Below are 17153 nucleotides of genomic sequence, written 5' to 3'. Positions count from 1 at the left end.
TCAGCCTCCAAGGAGGGTGTCTCCACACACCACTTGTGCACTAACTGTGGGGCCACAGCTGAGAAACCATGACTCTCCCCCAGAAGGCCAAGTGCCCCTGTGGTTTCTGAGCAGTTGCCTGCATGAGCGGGATCCTGCTGTGATTAATGGCGGCAAAGTTTTAATGAACTCCACAAGGACATTTTTTCTGACACTTACTTTTTTGATCCTGAAATAGTTTCTATTCCTTCGAGATCAATTAAAAACCTTTTTCTAAAAAAAAAAAAATCTTTGTCAAGATGCCCGAGGCAACGTTGCAGCTGTGTCTTTTTAATGAGTTCTCTAAATGGCTGCTGAGCCTTGAGGCTCTTTAGTGAACTAACTGAACTTGCAGGATCTCTCAGGGAGCAAGGGCCAGAAAACTTCTGAGAACTCCTGAAGGTGATTTCCCTGGGCAGGCTCAGAGGTGCACATACCTCTCAACTCGGAATCTCTCTAGATTCATTGACAGCCATTGTGGGAGGGAGGGAGGGACAGAAAGCGGGAGAGTACTCCAAAGGGATCTAATAAGTTACTGATAGGTTGAGGCTTTTCCAGTTAGTTCCATATTTGAGGGAAGACTCTGGGTCCTGTCAGCTAGCAAGTGGACGGCTGGAGCACTGACCAGATCTGCAGTAAGGAGCATAGATACACTCACTAATTGCATCCCCAGACTCAGGCTATCTCCGGTCTTTAACCTGGTGGAGATGGCAGGGGTCCCCTTACCCCAGGAAATCAGCGCACCAAGAATGTGTAGATATGCTTATACACAAACCAGACCGGGCATCTCATTGAACCGATTACTCAATTCAAGATGAAAAACATTTAATTCAAACTCTGTTGTAGAAGTAAGTATGAGTCTATAAGCTAAGTAGTGGAACAGACTGATTTTTATTGCTGAAGTGACCAATTCTTGTGAGTTCCTGGGCCTTCGGTTTACATTGCTTTTCATGCTCACCATCTATCAAATATGCTAGTGGAGCAGTATTGGGATTAAGGTAAATGGAAGAAGAATCTGGTATGGATTAGATTTATTATAGACAGTTCAGGCAGGAGAGATATTAACATGACATCTAATGGAATTTAATAAAGATTCTTCAGTTTATGACTTAAAGGTAAATAATGCCCCATCTCTCAAATTCCTCTTGAAAAAAGTAAGCCAGCAAGCTACTAATAGTCAAAAGATTTTCCTGAATATGCTCAGGCAATTTTCTTGTGTAAAAATCTAGATGAAGTCAATTCAATTCACTTAAGAGAGAGAGAGAATTCTTAGAGTGAAGAATTAATTAACAGAAACATAAACTTGTAGGTGATAAGTGTTCTCTTTTCCAAGGAAAACGTATTGTACACATTTATTTCTTCTCCCTTCCCAGATACCATTAAAATGGCAATAGAGCAAAAGGCATAACCCACAGGAACAAACAGCATGGCAGAGGAGGCATAAGCAAACAAGAGAAATTGCAGCATATTTTTAAATAATGGAAAGCACGCAGAGGAATGATCACTAACTTATTAGAGAAGAAGCTACCAGCTAATGAGCATGCAGAAGGGGAAACCAATAAGAAGTAAGGTTACTTCTAAGAGCCCCTGACAGGCTACAGACTTGAGGAGACTAGTAACAGTGGGGCGTGAGAGTACGCAAAAGCGTGGAAAAGGGGACAAGATGAAAGGCTATTATTACAGTGGTTGGATCTTCTGACTTCTGCAACACCCGCACACAGCTAGGCACACAGCTTACTCTGGGCAGGAACGTGGAGGTTCATTCTTTGGAGAAACTGAAGATAAGAAATCCTAGGATCTCAGATCCCAGACAAAGCAGAAGCCAGTGAAGCTTGGGTCTGAAAACAGGAATTAAGTGAAAGTCTGAACACTGAAGGATGAGAGTATGAGCTCAATTACTCTCCCTATACTTTAGTTTATCAGGTGTATTCTACCCCTCCTGCTCACAATTAGATACGAGGTTGAAGAACTCATTGGATAAACCATACAGTCCAAAAGATATTCGTATTTGAGGGCATCTCAACAAAATGGCTAGCTGGACCATCCAATCCTTTCACCCTACGTTAAACTCCGCGTATGGACTTTTCATTGAGAGACAAAAAGAAAAAGAAAAAAAAAAAAACCAGTGGAAACTGAAATGATAAAGAAAAGAGAAGAAAACTATAAAGTGCAATAATTAGATAGTCCCGTTTTCCCACCTTCTTTTCCTAGAAGGAGAAATGAGCAATGAGCCAGCTGCTTTGATATGGGAGGAGTGATGGTGCAGGAACCTGCGGGCATGCCCTGGAGGCACCCAGGATGCAGAGAATGGAGTGAACATGGTTGGGACATTGGATGCAGTGAGCAAATAAGTGACTGATCAATACACAAATATTTTGAGGACTTTCTCATCGTTGAGGGGGGTACTGACAACTATGGCATGGTGACAGGCTAGGAAGCACCCACACAGATAGAAGTGGAATTGGAGCAATCAGTATAAAGTGACTTTGTGGTTCAGTCACCTTTTTCACGATATAATTTATACACAAGTATATCTCTTTCAAGAGGATAGTCCAACGAGTTACAACAAATCAACATGATCAGACTATAGATCATTTCCATCACTCAAAACATTTCTTCTGGTGTCCTTTGACCGTGGATGTATGCCTTTTCACCTGGGCCCTGTGGACCCACTGATATGCCACTACAGACCACTGTCCCCACAGATTAGTTTTGCTGCTTCCACAATTTCATATGAATGCAATCATACAGACTATTCTCTTTTTTGTCTAGCTTCTTTCACTTAGCTATTGCTATTTTTAAAAAAGTAGCTCTGAACATTTGTGTCCACGTCTTGGTGTAACATACACTTTCATTTTCTTTGGGAAATACCTAAAAGTATAATTTCCTTATTTCACTACATAAAATCGTATGTTTTAGTTTCTGTTGCGCTGAAAAATTGTTCCATTTTACAATACCACCAGCAACATGTGAGAGTTCCAGTTGACCACCATCTTCACTACAGTTGGGTTTTTAAATTTTTAACCTTTACAGTGGATGTATTGTGGTATCTCCTTGTTTAAATATGTATTTCTCTGAAACGATTGATGTTGAATAACTTTTAATGTGATTATTGACCCTTAATCTTCTTCCATGAAGTACCTGTTCAAACCATTTGCCCACTCATTATTTGGGTCATTTGTCTCTTTATTAAATTGAAGAGATCTTTATGTATTCTGGATAGATGTCCTTTGTCAGAAACATGTATTGTGAATATTTTATTTAATTCTGTGGTTTGCCTTTTCAGTTCTTTCTTTTTTTTTTTTTGAAAAACATAAAGGTTTATTACTTACAGGACCTGGAAATTACACAGCACACCTAAGGCCACACAACGAGGTAGCGAGCCTGCCTTTTCATTTCTTAATGGTGCTCTTCAAAAGCAGAAGTTTTTAATTTTGATGAAATACAAGTTATCATTTCTTAGTGAAATCATGTTTAAAACATATACATATAGTAATATAGAAATAAATATATACATATGTGTGTATGTTAAGTTTCAAAATCCCTTGCATAATTTAAGTTGACCTCTAAAATTTTCAATATAAGGAAGAGTTGCAAAGGATGATTTTGTTTTAAGGATGAAGTTTCTTCTCTTTGTAAAAATATTATTTTATTTTTATAAATAATTTATCTTGAAATTATTTTAAATGTATAGAAGAAAGTATATATATATATATATACACACTATAATATGTATAATATTAGTATAGTATTTAAAAATAGTGTAATGTTTTTAATATATGGAAAAAAATCTCAATATCCAAAAAGTGATTAAGTAAATTATGACATGCTCATACAATGCGATACTATACAACTATTAAAATTAAGTTTATTGATAGATTGCCTAGATTATTATAGTGAGTGGTACAGCACAGGAATTTTTATGAGCTCGACTATGCTAAAGATACATGAAATTTGAAAAAAAAATATAGCAAATATTAACAAAATTTACCTCTGAACGGTGGCCTTAGTGAATTTCATTTTCCTCTACTTTTAGTATATACATTAATTTAAAATCAAGGAAGGAAGAAAGTATTTGAAAAGCTATTCTGTGTAACAAACACTAAGGCAAATGAAACCGGTGGGACAGCATGATCATCTTGCCATAGAACATGAATATTCATTCACGTGTCCCCTGGGTGTACCAAATGCAACATACCAGACAAAGAAGAGGGCAGTGGTTAAGCATATGGAATTGCGTAGCCAGGAAGACCTGAGTTCAAGGTTACTTCTTAGAGTCTTAATTTTCTCATTTACATGAAGTCGTCCAGTTTGCAGTGTATTTTGAACAACTGCCACATGAGAGCATATATGCAAAGTTCCTGGCACAGTTCCTGACATATACCAAGAATTGAACCAATGTGTCAATTATCTTTACCAGTTGAGCTCTTGGAAGATAAAGGATTATGTTTCTAGAGATCAATGTGAACGCAAGTCAAGGTTTTTAGATATACTTAACAACAAAATGTAAGTCCAGATAGAGAATACTACTAAGCTAAGTACACAAATTTAAACTAGACAGTTTTTATTTATTTGAAAAGAATTTATCAAAGGGGTGCTGACTAAGGCATTCACCATAATGGTTAATTCTCACTCATCTTTAGGTGCTGTTCGTATAATGAGAGTTGAGTGGGATACACCAAATCTCAAATTTCTGACCTCTCCTGAGTAAGGGAGTTGAGATGTCTCATGGTCTCGAGGCTTTGGGAATATTTAAGAGTCTGTATATGGGGCAATTCCATATCAGTAATCATTAAATTATGTGAATTTTACTTAGATCTCAACCTAATAAACGTAAGGGAAAACTTGCTTTGAACTTCAGGTTCCAGGCACTCCTAATTTCCTTTTGACTTGTCCCTGTTCTCCTTATAAAAACATGAAACCCCTCTTAGTCTCTTGATCAATGATAAATCACTAGTCTTTGATTAATATACAAGTATTTCACATTTTTTATGTGTTATGCAAGTTGTCATTGAGACAAGGAAAAATATATTTATATTGCTATTTTCAGTGCTACAGTGTGTCCAGAATGTGAAGATATGAAACAACTTTAAAAAAAGTTTAAAACAACCCTTGAGAGTTGTGGCTGCTACTCCACACTAACCAATGGCTGATTGTAAGAGCTCTCTTTGGACGGATGTTAACTCATGGCTAGTCATCGTCAAGGAGGAACATGGATATAATTGCAAGGGTCCAGTATTAAACTTTGGAAAACAATCTGTTCTTTAGCTAACTATGTAACTAAACATCCATCTATAAACTATTTGTCAAGAAAGAAGGAAGCACAAATTTAAATTAAAATCAGAGTTCTCTTAAAGTGAAGAAGTGGGCTATTTGGAAGAGAAGGGATAGCTAGGTCCAGAGGGTTCCTAACTCAGGTAGCCTGTGTGTAGTATGCGAGGATAGTATGGGCCATGACCTCTCTGAATTGGTGCTCGAGCTTTAGGACCTGAGGCTGCTAAAAAGCTTGTTGGGTGTTTTGATTTTTGCTATTTGTTACCTTGTTATCTCAAATACTCTGTTTGAGATTCTTCATTAAATTATGATTCAAACTATGCCTGGAAACAATTTACATTCAGAAGAGAAGATGGTGTGTTGCGGGGAAAGAGCCCAAGAGAACATACAGGCGAAAGGGGACAACGAGAGAGGGACAAGGTGAAAGGAAGTGAGGGAGGTAAGAAGGAAGGTTAGGAAAAAGGGAAGAAGAGAGGAGAAAATAATGGAGAGGAAAGAAGTGAAAAGGATGTCAGAAGAAAAAACACCAAGGATGATAGAAGTTGGGCAGAGGAAATTATGTAACCGAATATCTTATAAGTCACGCTATGTTTAATGACAGTGGCAATCCATGAGCAAGCATGTGAGGAAAATCTGCTTCTCTAAGGCCCTAAAAATATAATATTTTTCAATAAAAATGTATATTTCATGAAAAGCCTAAAGAAAATGACTAACAGATTATGTTCTTAAATTTTTTTTTTTTTCAGTTAGTCACTATGAAATAAACTGAAAACATACTCCTGGCACAGGGACCAGCAAATGCCAAAACCCTGAGGCTAGAAAGAGTTGATCTGCTCTACAGCTTGGTCCAGTGTGGTTTTCGCATACTGATCAACGTGGAAGAAAAGATGTGGTGTAAGGACCAAATTATTCAGGGCTTTCAAAGCCTTCAAAGGGAATTTGGATTTTATATTGTTCAAAGGGAGGGTGTTGACTTTTAATCAGGAGAAATATATACTATGCTTTGCATTTTAAAGGGACAGTTGTGACTATGTAGAGAATGGCTTGTGTGACAGCAGGAGTGGAAGGCAGAGACCAAATGTAGAGACTTCACATTAGTGGGTTTTGTCAGCCCGGGACTAAAATAGAGCCTCACAAAGTTAAGAAAGGTGCAGATCAATTATTTTAATTTAACTAATTAGTACTTTTAATGCAAAAAATAATAACAGTATCTTTGTTAGCGATAAGATGATGACGAGATAATAAAATAATATTTACGGTATACTGTAGACAGTGTGGTCCAAAAATGGAGACATATTTAAGATTATACAACACATTTTTAATTGATGTAGTGAATCTGTATCTGTTTATATCATTAAAGTTGCAGTTAATGTTACCTGTATGTATTGAAGTCCCTTTTTAACTATGAGACTCTCTCCCTCTGTTCTAATTCAGGCTTCTGTCCTAGACTGGGGACAGTGGCAGTAGCACTGAAGATGGACAGAAGCGAACAGAATTCAAATAAATTCTCCAGAGGAAGAAGAATCAAGAATGACTCAGTTTCTTGCTTGAGTAACTCAGAGGGATAGTAATGAAACTTTCTGTGAGAGGTAAGACAAGGAAAATTAAGCATTCCGTTTTGAAGACACTGCATCTGCAATGCCTGCGTTCTTATCTTAAATCTACCTTTCGTCTTAAAGAAGTCATAGCTTTTCTAGCTTCAGTATTCTTATCTTTAAAAACGGCACCTTTGGTTACAGTGGTCTCTAAGGTTCTCTGCATGCATAAAAGCTGTTTTAAAAATACTATCTTACATTTACTTTGAGGTTTAGAGTTTGCAAAGTGCTTTGTGTTCCCTTATTAAGCGTGAAGTACTCTTCTCATGCTGGTGGTCCTTGGACCCTGCTTTGAGAAACACTTCTTTGTCACCTACTGACTCTACCAAATGCTGGGCAGTTGAGAGATAAAAGGAGAAGTTAATGGTTTTCTAAAAAAAACCCAACCAACCAAACAAAAAAACCAAAACCAAGCAAACAAAAAACTCCACCAAATTAACCGATGTAGAGCTTGTCCTTAGAATCATTGTGATTAATACACTGTGTATCTAACATTGAGTTTTCTATGTTTAAAGAAGCATTGCTCCTTGTCCTTTCCCTAGAGCTTACACTGACGGATTGTGTTGACTCCTGTCCCCTGTTGAGAAAAAAGGAGAAGGTGTGAAATTCATTCCTTTCCCAATCACCAGCCCTTTCTGAATGTGTTGAGGAATTAAGAATAATATTGATAAGTTACTGAAGTAGAGATGTGCGGCCAAGAAGCTGAGAGATGCTCCTTTTGAATGTGATGGATTCCTGGCAGGGCACAGGATTGAAAAGTCTCAGGCTGGGACTCCGGTCATCTGCTTCTCTCTCCATCAGCATCGTCTTCTACCCATTGAGTCCTGTTTCACGCAGGGTAATAACTACTTTTCACTTTCACAGTGACGGTGCTGCACATTTGTGTGGTATTTCTGGTTAACTGCTTAATAACAGGCTCTTTGGAAATTAAAATTTTCTAACCATGTTGCATATTATTCACCTAACTCGTTGATGCAAATGAAATTTGATACAAAAAAAAAGCGCTTTATTTTTCTTGAAGGATAATAATGGCTTTCTCTCAGTAATTTTGGTTTTATTTTATTTTCCTATAAATGTTAACTTCGTTCTAGGCCTGTGCAGAATAATACTCTTGGATTTAAAAAAACAGACATAGAATTACTCATGGGATGAAAGCGAATATCTTAGTCTGCAGCCTGGCTGTACCATAGCTCATTGACTTCCTTCATTCGTATTTTCTGGTTTGCTGCCTGTCTCTTTCATTTTCCTTCTTGCTTTCTTTTGGAGATTTATCTTTCTCTGTTCATCTCTTAAATATTGGTCATTTTGAAGATGCAGTTCTTATCCTTCTTTTCTTCTCACTGAACCTGCTCTCCTTAAATGACCTTTTTAACTGCCAACTATCACCTAATGCCTATGATTCTCAAATCCGTATTTTTGGCCTGGATATCGCTAACGACCTCCAAAATATTTTAGGTTATTCTTTATTGGACACACCCACTTGTATATAGCATAGGCACATTGTGTTAAAAACTGCTCTCCTTTTTAACCCTTGCCATAAATTCATTTTCTCTGTATAAGTGAAAGAAACCACTCTACCTATAGCCACATAAGCCATAAACCTGGGAAGCAGCCGAGCTTTGCTTTTTCCCTCACCCCACAGCATCAAGTCACTGGACACTGATAACTGTGTTTCCTTTACGTGTTTCCTATATATAATCTCTCCTGCCCACAGCCGGGGCTACCACCTTAACTCAGGGCCTCATCGTCTGTCTCTTGAACACCTCGGCTCCTCACAGAGTTTGGCCTCAGTCTCCAACCTTAGTCTTCTAAAGAGTCCTCTATGCTAAGCAAACAGTAATCTCTATAACCATACACTTAGTCAGCTCAGTCCACTCTTTCTTTAAAGTGAAGGTCAGTGTCTGTGACCTGGTGCCGAACATTGTCTTTGAACCCGCTTTCCAATGTCATTCGTCTGCTGTGCCCTCCGCAGACCCTAAGGTAGAGCTGGCGTGTCCTATCTACTTTACGTCTTCCTGCAGAGCGTTTGAGCATCCCGTTCATCATGACAGCCGTCCCAACTCCCTTTCAGAATAATCTAACACACCCTGCTTTGCGGCCACAGTAACCTGTGCACACTTCTGAGACAGCCCCTAAAGTTTTTATGTGCGTGGTTCACTCTGTAGGGAAACTGTAAGATCCTTGAAGATCAGGGAGTTTCTCCTTCATGTTTGCTTCTCTAGTGTCCAAGACCAAGCCCACACAGAGCAGATACTCAACGAATGTAAATTGACTAAGTGAGTTAATAAATGAATGGCTGAAATGATTAAGCATCTGCATGTGGATAATTACGGGTATGAAGTATCTATGTGTGGCTACTACACAGAAACTGAAACTCATCTTGGTAATATATGTTTTTTAATTATTCAATTTTAAGTAGTTAATACATTTATTTTTTATCTTGGGGTTAAGTGCTTCAGTTAGTTTTTAACCACATGGCTTCTAAACTTATCAGTCCTTCAGAGGTTTCCTTGAGCTTCTTTATTCCTTGAGCTTCTTTATTTTGTCCATGGAAATATGTGTGTTTTGAATTATTGATTAGGCTGCGAGCCGAAAACCATAGGCATATTTTCTTCCGTCCCTTGTGAACAGAGAACCACACTGCTCACACATTAACAGTCTACTTCTCCTCTCTCCAGTAAAGATCCAGATGTGTTCTGATAAATGAGTTTTGGATGTTTCTCTCCCAAACTTTGCTCAGTGAGAAAAGACACACACACGCACACACACACACACACACACACGTACATAGATGTGACACACATAAGAAAGACAATCAGAAAAGATTTTAAGAAATCCTCTGCTTATATTTTATTATGTGAATATAAAGACAACACTTCCTTCCAAGGTATCATCATATCAGAAGCTTCACTGAACTTCATGAGTATGTCACCGTAAAGGCATGACTTCAACACTCCTGCCCTCTAAACCCCAAGACACCTCTTCAAGGCCAGCTTTGCTCTGGTTTCTGTCTTCCTGTACTTCCAGGACCCTATATAAAACCTCAGGTGCTATGTGGAAAAGTTTCGGCATCTTTCTGTCCACAGTGTGGGAAGGTAGATACAAGTATTTTTCTTATCCACCATTACCCATCTTAGAATTACCTAAGAGGAAAAGGAGGAAGAAGTGAACGCCAATTTTGGAAGTCCTTATCTCATAAGGACATGCTCCTCCTTCCTCCAAGTGCCACTAAATCCACCTGGGGCAAGACTGAGATCCAGGAAGGCCTCACCCCCCAAGTTCTCACATGCCCAAGGGGAGTGCAATTTGCAGTATGGTCCTAGGAGTATGTTTGTCCTTATTGCCATACAGGTTTCATGTGTATGGATCCAGCTGGGTATTAAGTCAATTATACCAGCTCCGTTTCCTTCTAACCATCCATCCCCAGGGCCCAGAGAAATGGAGACAGAAAGACAAACAACTTGTGGTTCTCCTGGTAGAGATGGTGGCTGTGTCTTTTGTGTCCTGTCCTGTGTCCCTCAGGGACCCTCAGGAACAACCTGGAGAGCAATCTTGAGTGGAGATGGCCTCACTATAAAAGCTTTCTAGCTGGCACTCACAGGAAGCAGGCCCCCTCCCTGCACCTGCCTCTGTCAGGAAAGCAGGGGCAGGAGTTGTCCCTCTTTCAGAGACTGTTGGAGGGAACAAGATCCTCAGCTCTAACCCTCAAAATCTCTCCTCACTTCTGTGCAATTTCTTGTCAATCGGATATCTCTGAGATAAGGCCAGCGCTGGTGCCAGAGTGAGTAAAAGGCCTTTTACAAAGCATGGGAGTTTAAAGACGCTGGGGTCTAGAGGAAGAAAGGGCTCCAGAAACCAGCATACGGAATGGGAGGCACAGTACAGGGTTCACTTCTGGGCAGGCAGCTTCTGGGCTTAAGACAAGGTTGGAATTTGGCAGAACTGGGGTCATAAGCTGCCCAGGGGGAAGGATCATGTATGTCATGAATTGTCATGTACACTTCTATGGAACAGCTCAGGTTTTCCCTTTCTGTCACCCCTATGGCCATATGGTTGGTGGAATGGCAGCCAGAGAAAATGATAAAGGAAACAAAAGCCTTGATTAAATTCCAGGATATGCACTTTGGATGCTATTCCTAATGTAATGCTTTTCATCCATCCATCCATCCATCCATCCATCCATCCATCCATCCATCCATCTATCAAACCATCCATCCATCTGACAAATGTATTGGGCTATATTCAGATGCAGTGGGGCCCAGAAACAGCATCTGCTCAGAACTAAGGAAGAAGCCAGCCCTGCAAGAGGCTGGGGTGGGACAGGATGGGTAATATTATATTGCTAACTCTTTACATGGATGACCACGTGCCCTGACCCTGTACCATAAATGACTTTTATGAATGCCGACCAGATTAGTGATGTCACTCAGCTCGTGCCCAGAAGGGAAACAGCCAGATTTTCCTGCATAGCATCCGGAAGTAAAAATCTTAGTGCCAACTTCCTTTGCTAAAGCCCTAAACCTGGTCAACACAGAGGAAATGGAGCTCTTTGAAGGTGCATTTGTAAATCTCATTCCCTAATTCCTATGTTAGTTTACATTAGTTTAGTGGATTCATATCTTTACTCTGTAATCATTTATTGAGCACCTGTAATGTGCAATGTATTCTGTGCACATTATAAAATAAGAGAAAATCAAATGATAAAGAGAACTTGGGAGGAAAATTTGAAAACTAAATGGATTAGAAAGTAAAATTACCTGAGACGATGGCTATGGGCCTTTCTCAAAAACAAAATGATTAGTCATTCTGGAAAACAATTTATTCTGTGGCTGCCATCATGATGGTAAAACTATGGAATCAAAGTTAAATAAAATTCTATAGAAATGGAAATCATATTTGACACCCTGTGCCCACTTAGACTCGTTACCTGAACCGACTGCCTTTCTGCTTTACTGTGGATTAAAGGATTGGACATAATGACTCTAAAAAGGATTGCACGTTGAATCCATATACAGTGTACTCCATAACCCCGCTCTTTCTGTTTAATACCTAATCCATGTCTGCGTTTGCTCCTCAGCTCACAGCACGTACAGGCAGTTTTCCCAGGGCATGATGGAAAATCAGACCTCTGTCACAGAGTTCCTCCTACTGGGGTTCCTGCTCAGCCCAAGGACTCAGCTGCTTCTCTCTGGGCTCTTCTCCCTGTTCTACGCCTTCACCCTGCTGGGCAACGGGGTCATCCTGGGGCTCATCTCACTGGACTCCCGACTGCACACCCCCATGTACTTCTTCCTCGCACACCTGGCCATTGTCGACATTTCATATGCTTCAAACAATGTCCCCAAGATGCTGGCAAACCTTCTGAACAAGAGAAAAACTATCTCCTTTGTCCCGTGCATCATACAGACCTTTTTGTACATGGCTTTTGCTCACACTGAGTGTCTCATCTTGGTAATGATGTCCTATGATCGGTATGTGGCCATCTGCCACCCCCTACGTTACTCTGTCATCATGAGCTGGAGAGTGTGCACGGTCCTGGCCGTCACTTCCTGGGCATGTGGCTCCCTCCTGGCCCTGGTCCATGTGGTTCTCATCCTGAGGCTGCCCTTCTGTGGGCCTCATGAAATCAACCACTTCTTCTGTGAAATCCTGTCTGTCCTCAAGCTGGCCTGCGCTGACACCCGGCTCAACCAAGTGGTCATCTTTGTGGCTTCTGTGTTCATCCTATTGGGGCCCCTCTGCCTGGTGCTGGTCTCCTACACACGCATCCTCTCGGCCATCCTGAGGATCCCGTCTGGGGAGGGCCGCAGAAAGGCCTTCTCCACCTGCTCCTCCCACCTCTGCGTGGTCGGGCTCTTCTTTGGCAGTGCCATCGTCATGTACATGGCCCCCAAGACCCGCCATCCCGAGGAGCAGCAGAAGATCCTTTCCCTGTTTTACAGCCTTTTCAACCCTATGCTGAACCCCCTGATCTATAGCCTGAGGAACTCAGAGGTGAAGGGCGCCCTGAGGAGAGTGAGGTGGAAACAGAGATCCGTGTGAGGGATGCCAGGCAGACTCTTGAAGCTGGATTTCAGTTCAAAAGTACTTGAGAAAGAATAGACCAGAAAGACCAAACTTCTGTGAAGACAACTAGTGTAGATAAAGCTGGATTTGTTCTCTGTGTGATTTGGGGAATGGCAGTGGAAATGCTCTGAAACCTCATGTCTTAGGTGTCTAATATCAAGAACATATATTGATCAGATTCTATCCCTAAACATGGGGTACTGGGCAGACGACAAAGCATAAGCAGAACGTCACAGAGAGCAGAGTGGTGTAGTGGTGAAACACGGCCAGAGAGCCACGGACTCCTACAGCCAGTTCCCAGCACCACCTAAGATCTGGTTTCTGTTCTAACGAGGATTTGTTCTCTCAAATCTCCATGTAAATCCCTCGGTCATTTTCATCTCCCTCATTGATGTGTATATGTGCTAATAACCCCTTAATATATGCTGCTTCAAGAGTGCACCTCTAAGAAGACAGAATACTGACCTGGCATAAGCAGTGTCCTATGGGAAATGCAGGCAGGATTATGGGGAGAGCCAACTCCTTGCTCCGGAACTTAACATCTAAAGGTGGTGGCATTTGTTCTGGAAAAGCATCTGAATCTGAGCCTAATGAATTTATTTCTGTGAAAGGCAAAGTGTAATTTTATGAATGTTTTTATCTGAGAGACAGAAATGTCAGGATCGTTGTTCCATTTCATGTTATTCTGCACCATCTGATTAGAAAGAGTTTGTGTTTAGAATAAAACTGAGTCGGTTATTAGGGAGAGTTATCTTTTCTGGAGTTCAAGTCCCAGAGTTGCATGCAGGTGACAATTGATCTTTAGGAGGATGATTTCATAAACTATTAGAGGAGTAAGGAAGTATTGTGAAGGGAGAAAGCTCCAGGAGTGGAGGCTAATAGCTTCGCATAACACTGTAGACCCACAGTTATCACCAGTAATACAACGAAGTCTGATAAGGACTTGTTAGAGTCTCAATCAGATTCCAAAGGACTTAGTCAAATTCCAAAGAGTGCCTGCTCCAGGTGCTATAAATCACTTATTCTGGATACAAAGGGTCAGAATGATATAAAAGAGGAATTTGTTTTCTGTTAACACAAGTTTTGGACCTAAGTGGCCAGGACAGCATGATAACTGGTTTCTTTAACACAGAGATTATGGTATCTTTTGAATTCTCTTCCTCTCTACTCTTGAGTATCATGTGCCATTCGAGTGTATGATAGTATATTATCTGCTTTCTGTAGATCTGTTTTTAACCTAATTGTCTTAAATATCATGACCAGTCTATATCTTTCTTCTCCCATGAAATTAAGAAACAAAGGGGAAAAGTTTCCCTTCCACTCTCTCTCCTATTTTTCTCTCAGTTCTCAAAAAGCCTCATTGCTGACTATTCTACTCATTGACTATTCTGTTCACTAGTTTATTTGAGCAAAACTTTTGTCTCTGGCCATTATCTTTGTCTTCTTATCTTCATAGTATCAAGATGTTTCTAGCTCCAGAAATCCACTGACCTTGATCCATTTCCCCCTGAACCCCAAATAACAATTTTTGAATAAAGAAATAAACATTGGCTCTGAAAATAACAATAAACACAATGGAATTATTGTGTGCCCTGTTTTAAAGGTTTCTAAACAAACAGGCAATATTTTCATAAAAAATGATGTTTTAACTCTACCTAGAAAAATTCGTATATTCTTTAAAGTATGTATAGCTTGTGTTAAAGTTAAAATCCTAAAAGGAAAGAGGAAGAGGAAAATATAGGATAATTTCTCTCAGAATAGAAGCCATAGGTTTGAATTCAGAATTTTTCTACAAGGACCCATTAGAAAAATCAGGGTCTGGTATTCACTTTTACATCAGTTCAAAAGTACTTGAGAAAGAATAGACCAAAAAAGACCAAAGTTCTGTGAAGACAACTAGGGTAGATAAATTATAAAGAGATGCCCTCTAGCAGTCTGAGAAGTGGCTCTGACTGAAAACGAAAAAAAAAGAAAGAAAAAAAGAAAGCACAATAAAACTATATTTTGTTAATAAATTGCAGGAAATGCCTGACTAAATGAGAGATTTCTATACAGATTTCCATATTTGAGTCCTAGGATTCTAATAAATTACATTTCGGTGTTATGACTCTTTACATATATATTCTTTTAACATGAGTCACAGTTTTCAGAGGGCAGAGGACAGAGGAAAAGGGATGTATTTACATGATGCTGAGGATTGTGATGGTGCTTCCCAAATATCATCCTATTTACCTTTCACCAATAACACTGTGAGGTGGATATTACGCTCTGCCTTTTGTAGATGAGGAAACCAAGTCAGAGTGAGTTAGTAACTGGCCTGCCCCACTCAGCCAGTGACAGGACTGAGCTGGGGGTTTAACATCACTGTACTGGTTCCACACCCACACGGCTTATTAGCTTTCTTCCCCAAATATCACAGATTTGAGCTCAATGTGGGTTAGGGTTGGATCTACCTGACGGAACAGAGTGGGAGACACCAAAGAGTTTATACTATTCTGGCCAAGCACTAAGAGCAGCAAAGGCATGTCTGTTGTCAGCCCATCTTTGGGGATTTATTATCACCCTTGATAAGTGTAGAATCCCTTACCTTAGTGGCCTCCAGTAACAACTCCCTCTCCATGTCTCTCCCAAACTAACAACACCCCAGAGGGCGCTGCCCCAAAGAGGGGGCGTTGGACACCATGCTGTTCACAGTATCTCACTTCACCTATGATTCTGGTCTTTTACCCATCGTCACATTTACCCGTTTGTTTTTCCTTTATGATGAATGCTCTCCCAGGAAGCTTTCCTCCCTGTCTTGTGTATAGACTCAGGATGGACCTACCTTACCAGTGCTCTCGGCTGATAGGACTGAAGAACAGCAAGAACCCAGCAGGGAATTAAACTGAGGGGCTTATCATTTTGGATTCACATCCCAATTGTGCCACAGTTGACTAAATAGGTCGCTTCTAAATGTAATTTAGCCTTCCCAGTCCTGGGTTTTATCTTAGTTCAGATGTGGACGGTGTTTTAACTAAGTACCTCACCTAACATTTATCGATGTTAAATGATATATGTGAATACAGCTTGAAGATATATATACATACATACACACACATACATATATGCGTATAAATACACACAAATACACATATATAATTTTGACGAAAGGGATATAATGGGAATGAAAATGATCACACAGTAAGATTGAGGAAGACTGAGTTAATGGCAAAATTTACCATGAAAAAACTGCGTTGTTTTTGTTGGTTGTTTTAGAGAAAGTCTCAAAGAGGTTGAAAGATAATGCATAGGAGACTGGATCTAAAATGGTTTTCATTGTAACTGCTGGGAGATAAAACTGTAAGAAGAATTCTACATAAAGTTTTACAGTATATACATAGCTGCAATTGCAGAAAGATTCTTGAGATAGTATCTGAGAGAGGAAATGAATACAAAAATCACATTTTTGTAGTCTAAGCTTGTTAACCATGAAAGCAATAATGGCAATATTCAGCTCTTGCCTTAAATGGATCAGTGCTCAGTGACTGTCACCAAATATCCTGAGGAAGAACGAGCCCACATAGAAGGAAATTAATGATCCTAAAAGAAAACATGCTCTTCTCTATTAATCCGTTAGAACAGCAACAAAATCTGTCAGTGTAGCTTGTAGAGACGACCAACCTAGAGAAGATCAAGTCATTGAAGACCACGAGTTTTAATGTGAATATTTGAAAGAAAGAAAAAGCAAAGACTAAGGAAGAGAAAAAGTGAAAAGGAAAAGATAACCCTAAAAACGGCTTCTCGATTTTGGCCGAACCTGGGAGGCTTAAAGTAAAGCATCCTGACGCTCGGTCACTCACAGATGAGATCAGTCTGGAGCTGGGTCCCTGGGGTGCAGGATTACTTTTTAGGGCCTGGGCTCTTATAGCGCTGCGTATGACTAGGCAAGAAGTGCAATTCAGGGTAAGGAATTAGCAAAGCTCTTTGGGCATCCATCTAAACCTCATCCTCTATTTAGTCTTTTTTCAGTACTTCTTGGGCTTATCCTTTAATTAGTTTTCAGGATGAGTGATGTAGATGTTATTCTGTATTGATAAACTCGGAAACCCCAGCATCTGGTATCCAGGCTTACAATTTAGCTTATCCAAATTGGGCCATTTGGGTGCTGGGTCTTAGTGGCTTATGCTGAGGTTGTGTAGGTCGGGAGCTCTAAAGGAGACT

The 17153-nt window shown here is 40.0% G+C and overlaps 1 protein-coding gene across 1 annotated transcript; it reads left to right on the top strand.

Annotated features, from left to right (window-relative positions):
* The first annotated feature begins 7520 nt into the window (after nucleotides 1–7520).
* Nucleotides 7521–15620, top strand: LOC117018298 (olfactory receptor 2A5). The gene is made up of 2 exons (XM_033099230.1): nucleotides 7521–7725; nucleotides 11965–15620. The coding sequence occupies exon 2, from the start codon at nucleotides 11997–11999 to the stop codon at nucleotides 12927–12929; it is 933 nt and encodes a 310-aa protein (XP_032955121.1). The 5' UTR covers nucleotides 7521–7725; nucleotides 11965–11996; the 3' UTR covers nucleotides 12930–15620.
* Nucleotides 15621–17153: the final 1533 nt, after the last annotated feature.

This window comes from Rhinolophus ferrumequinum, chromosome 26 (genome assembly GCF_004115265.2).
Source record: "Rhinolophus ferrumequinum isolate MPI-CBG mRhiFer1 chromosome 26, mRhiFer1_v1.p, whole genome shotgun sequence".
In the NCBI taxonomy this organism is placed as follows: Eukaryota; Metazoa; Chordata; class Mammalia; order Chiroptera; family Rhinolophidae; genus Rhinolophus; species Rhinolophus ferrumequinum.
Note: the sequence above shows the minus strand (reverse complement) of the source record. Positions and strands in the feature narration are given on the sequence as shown.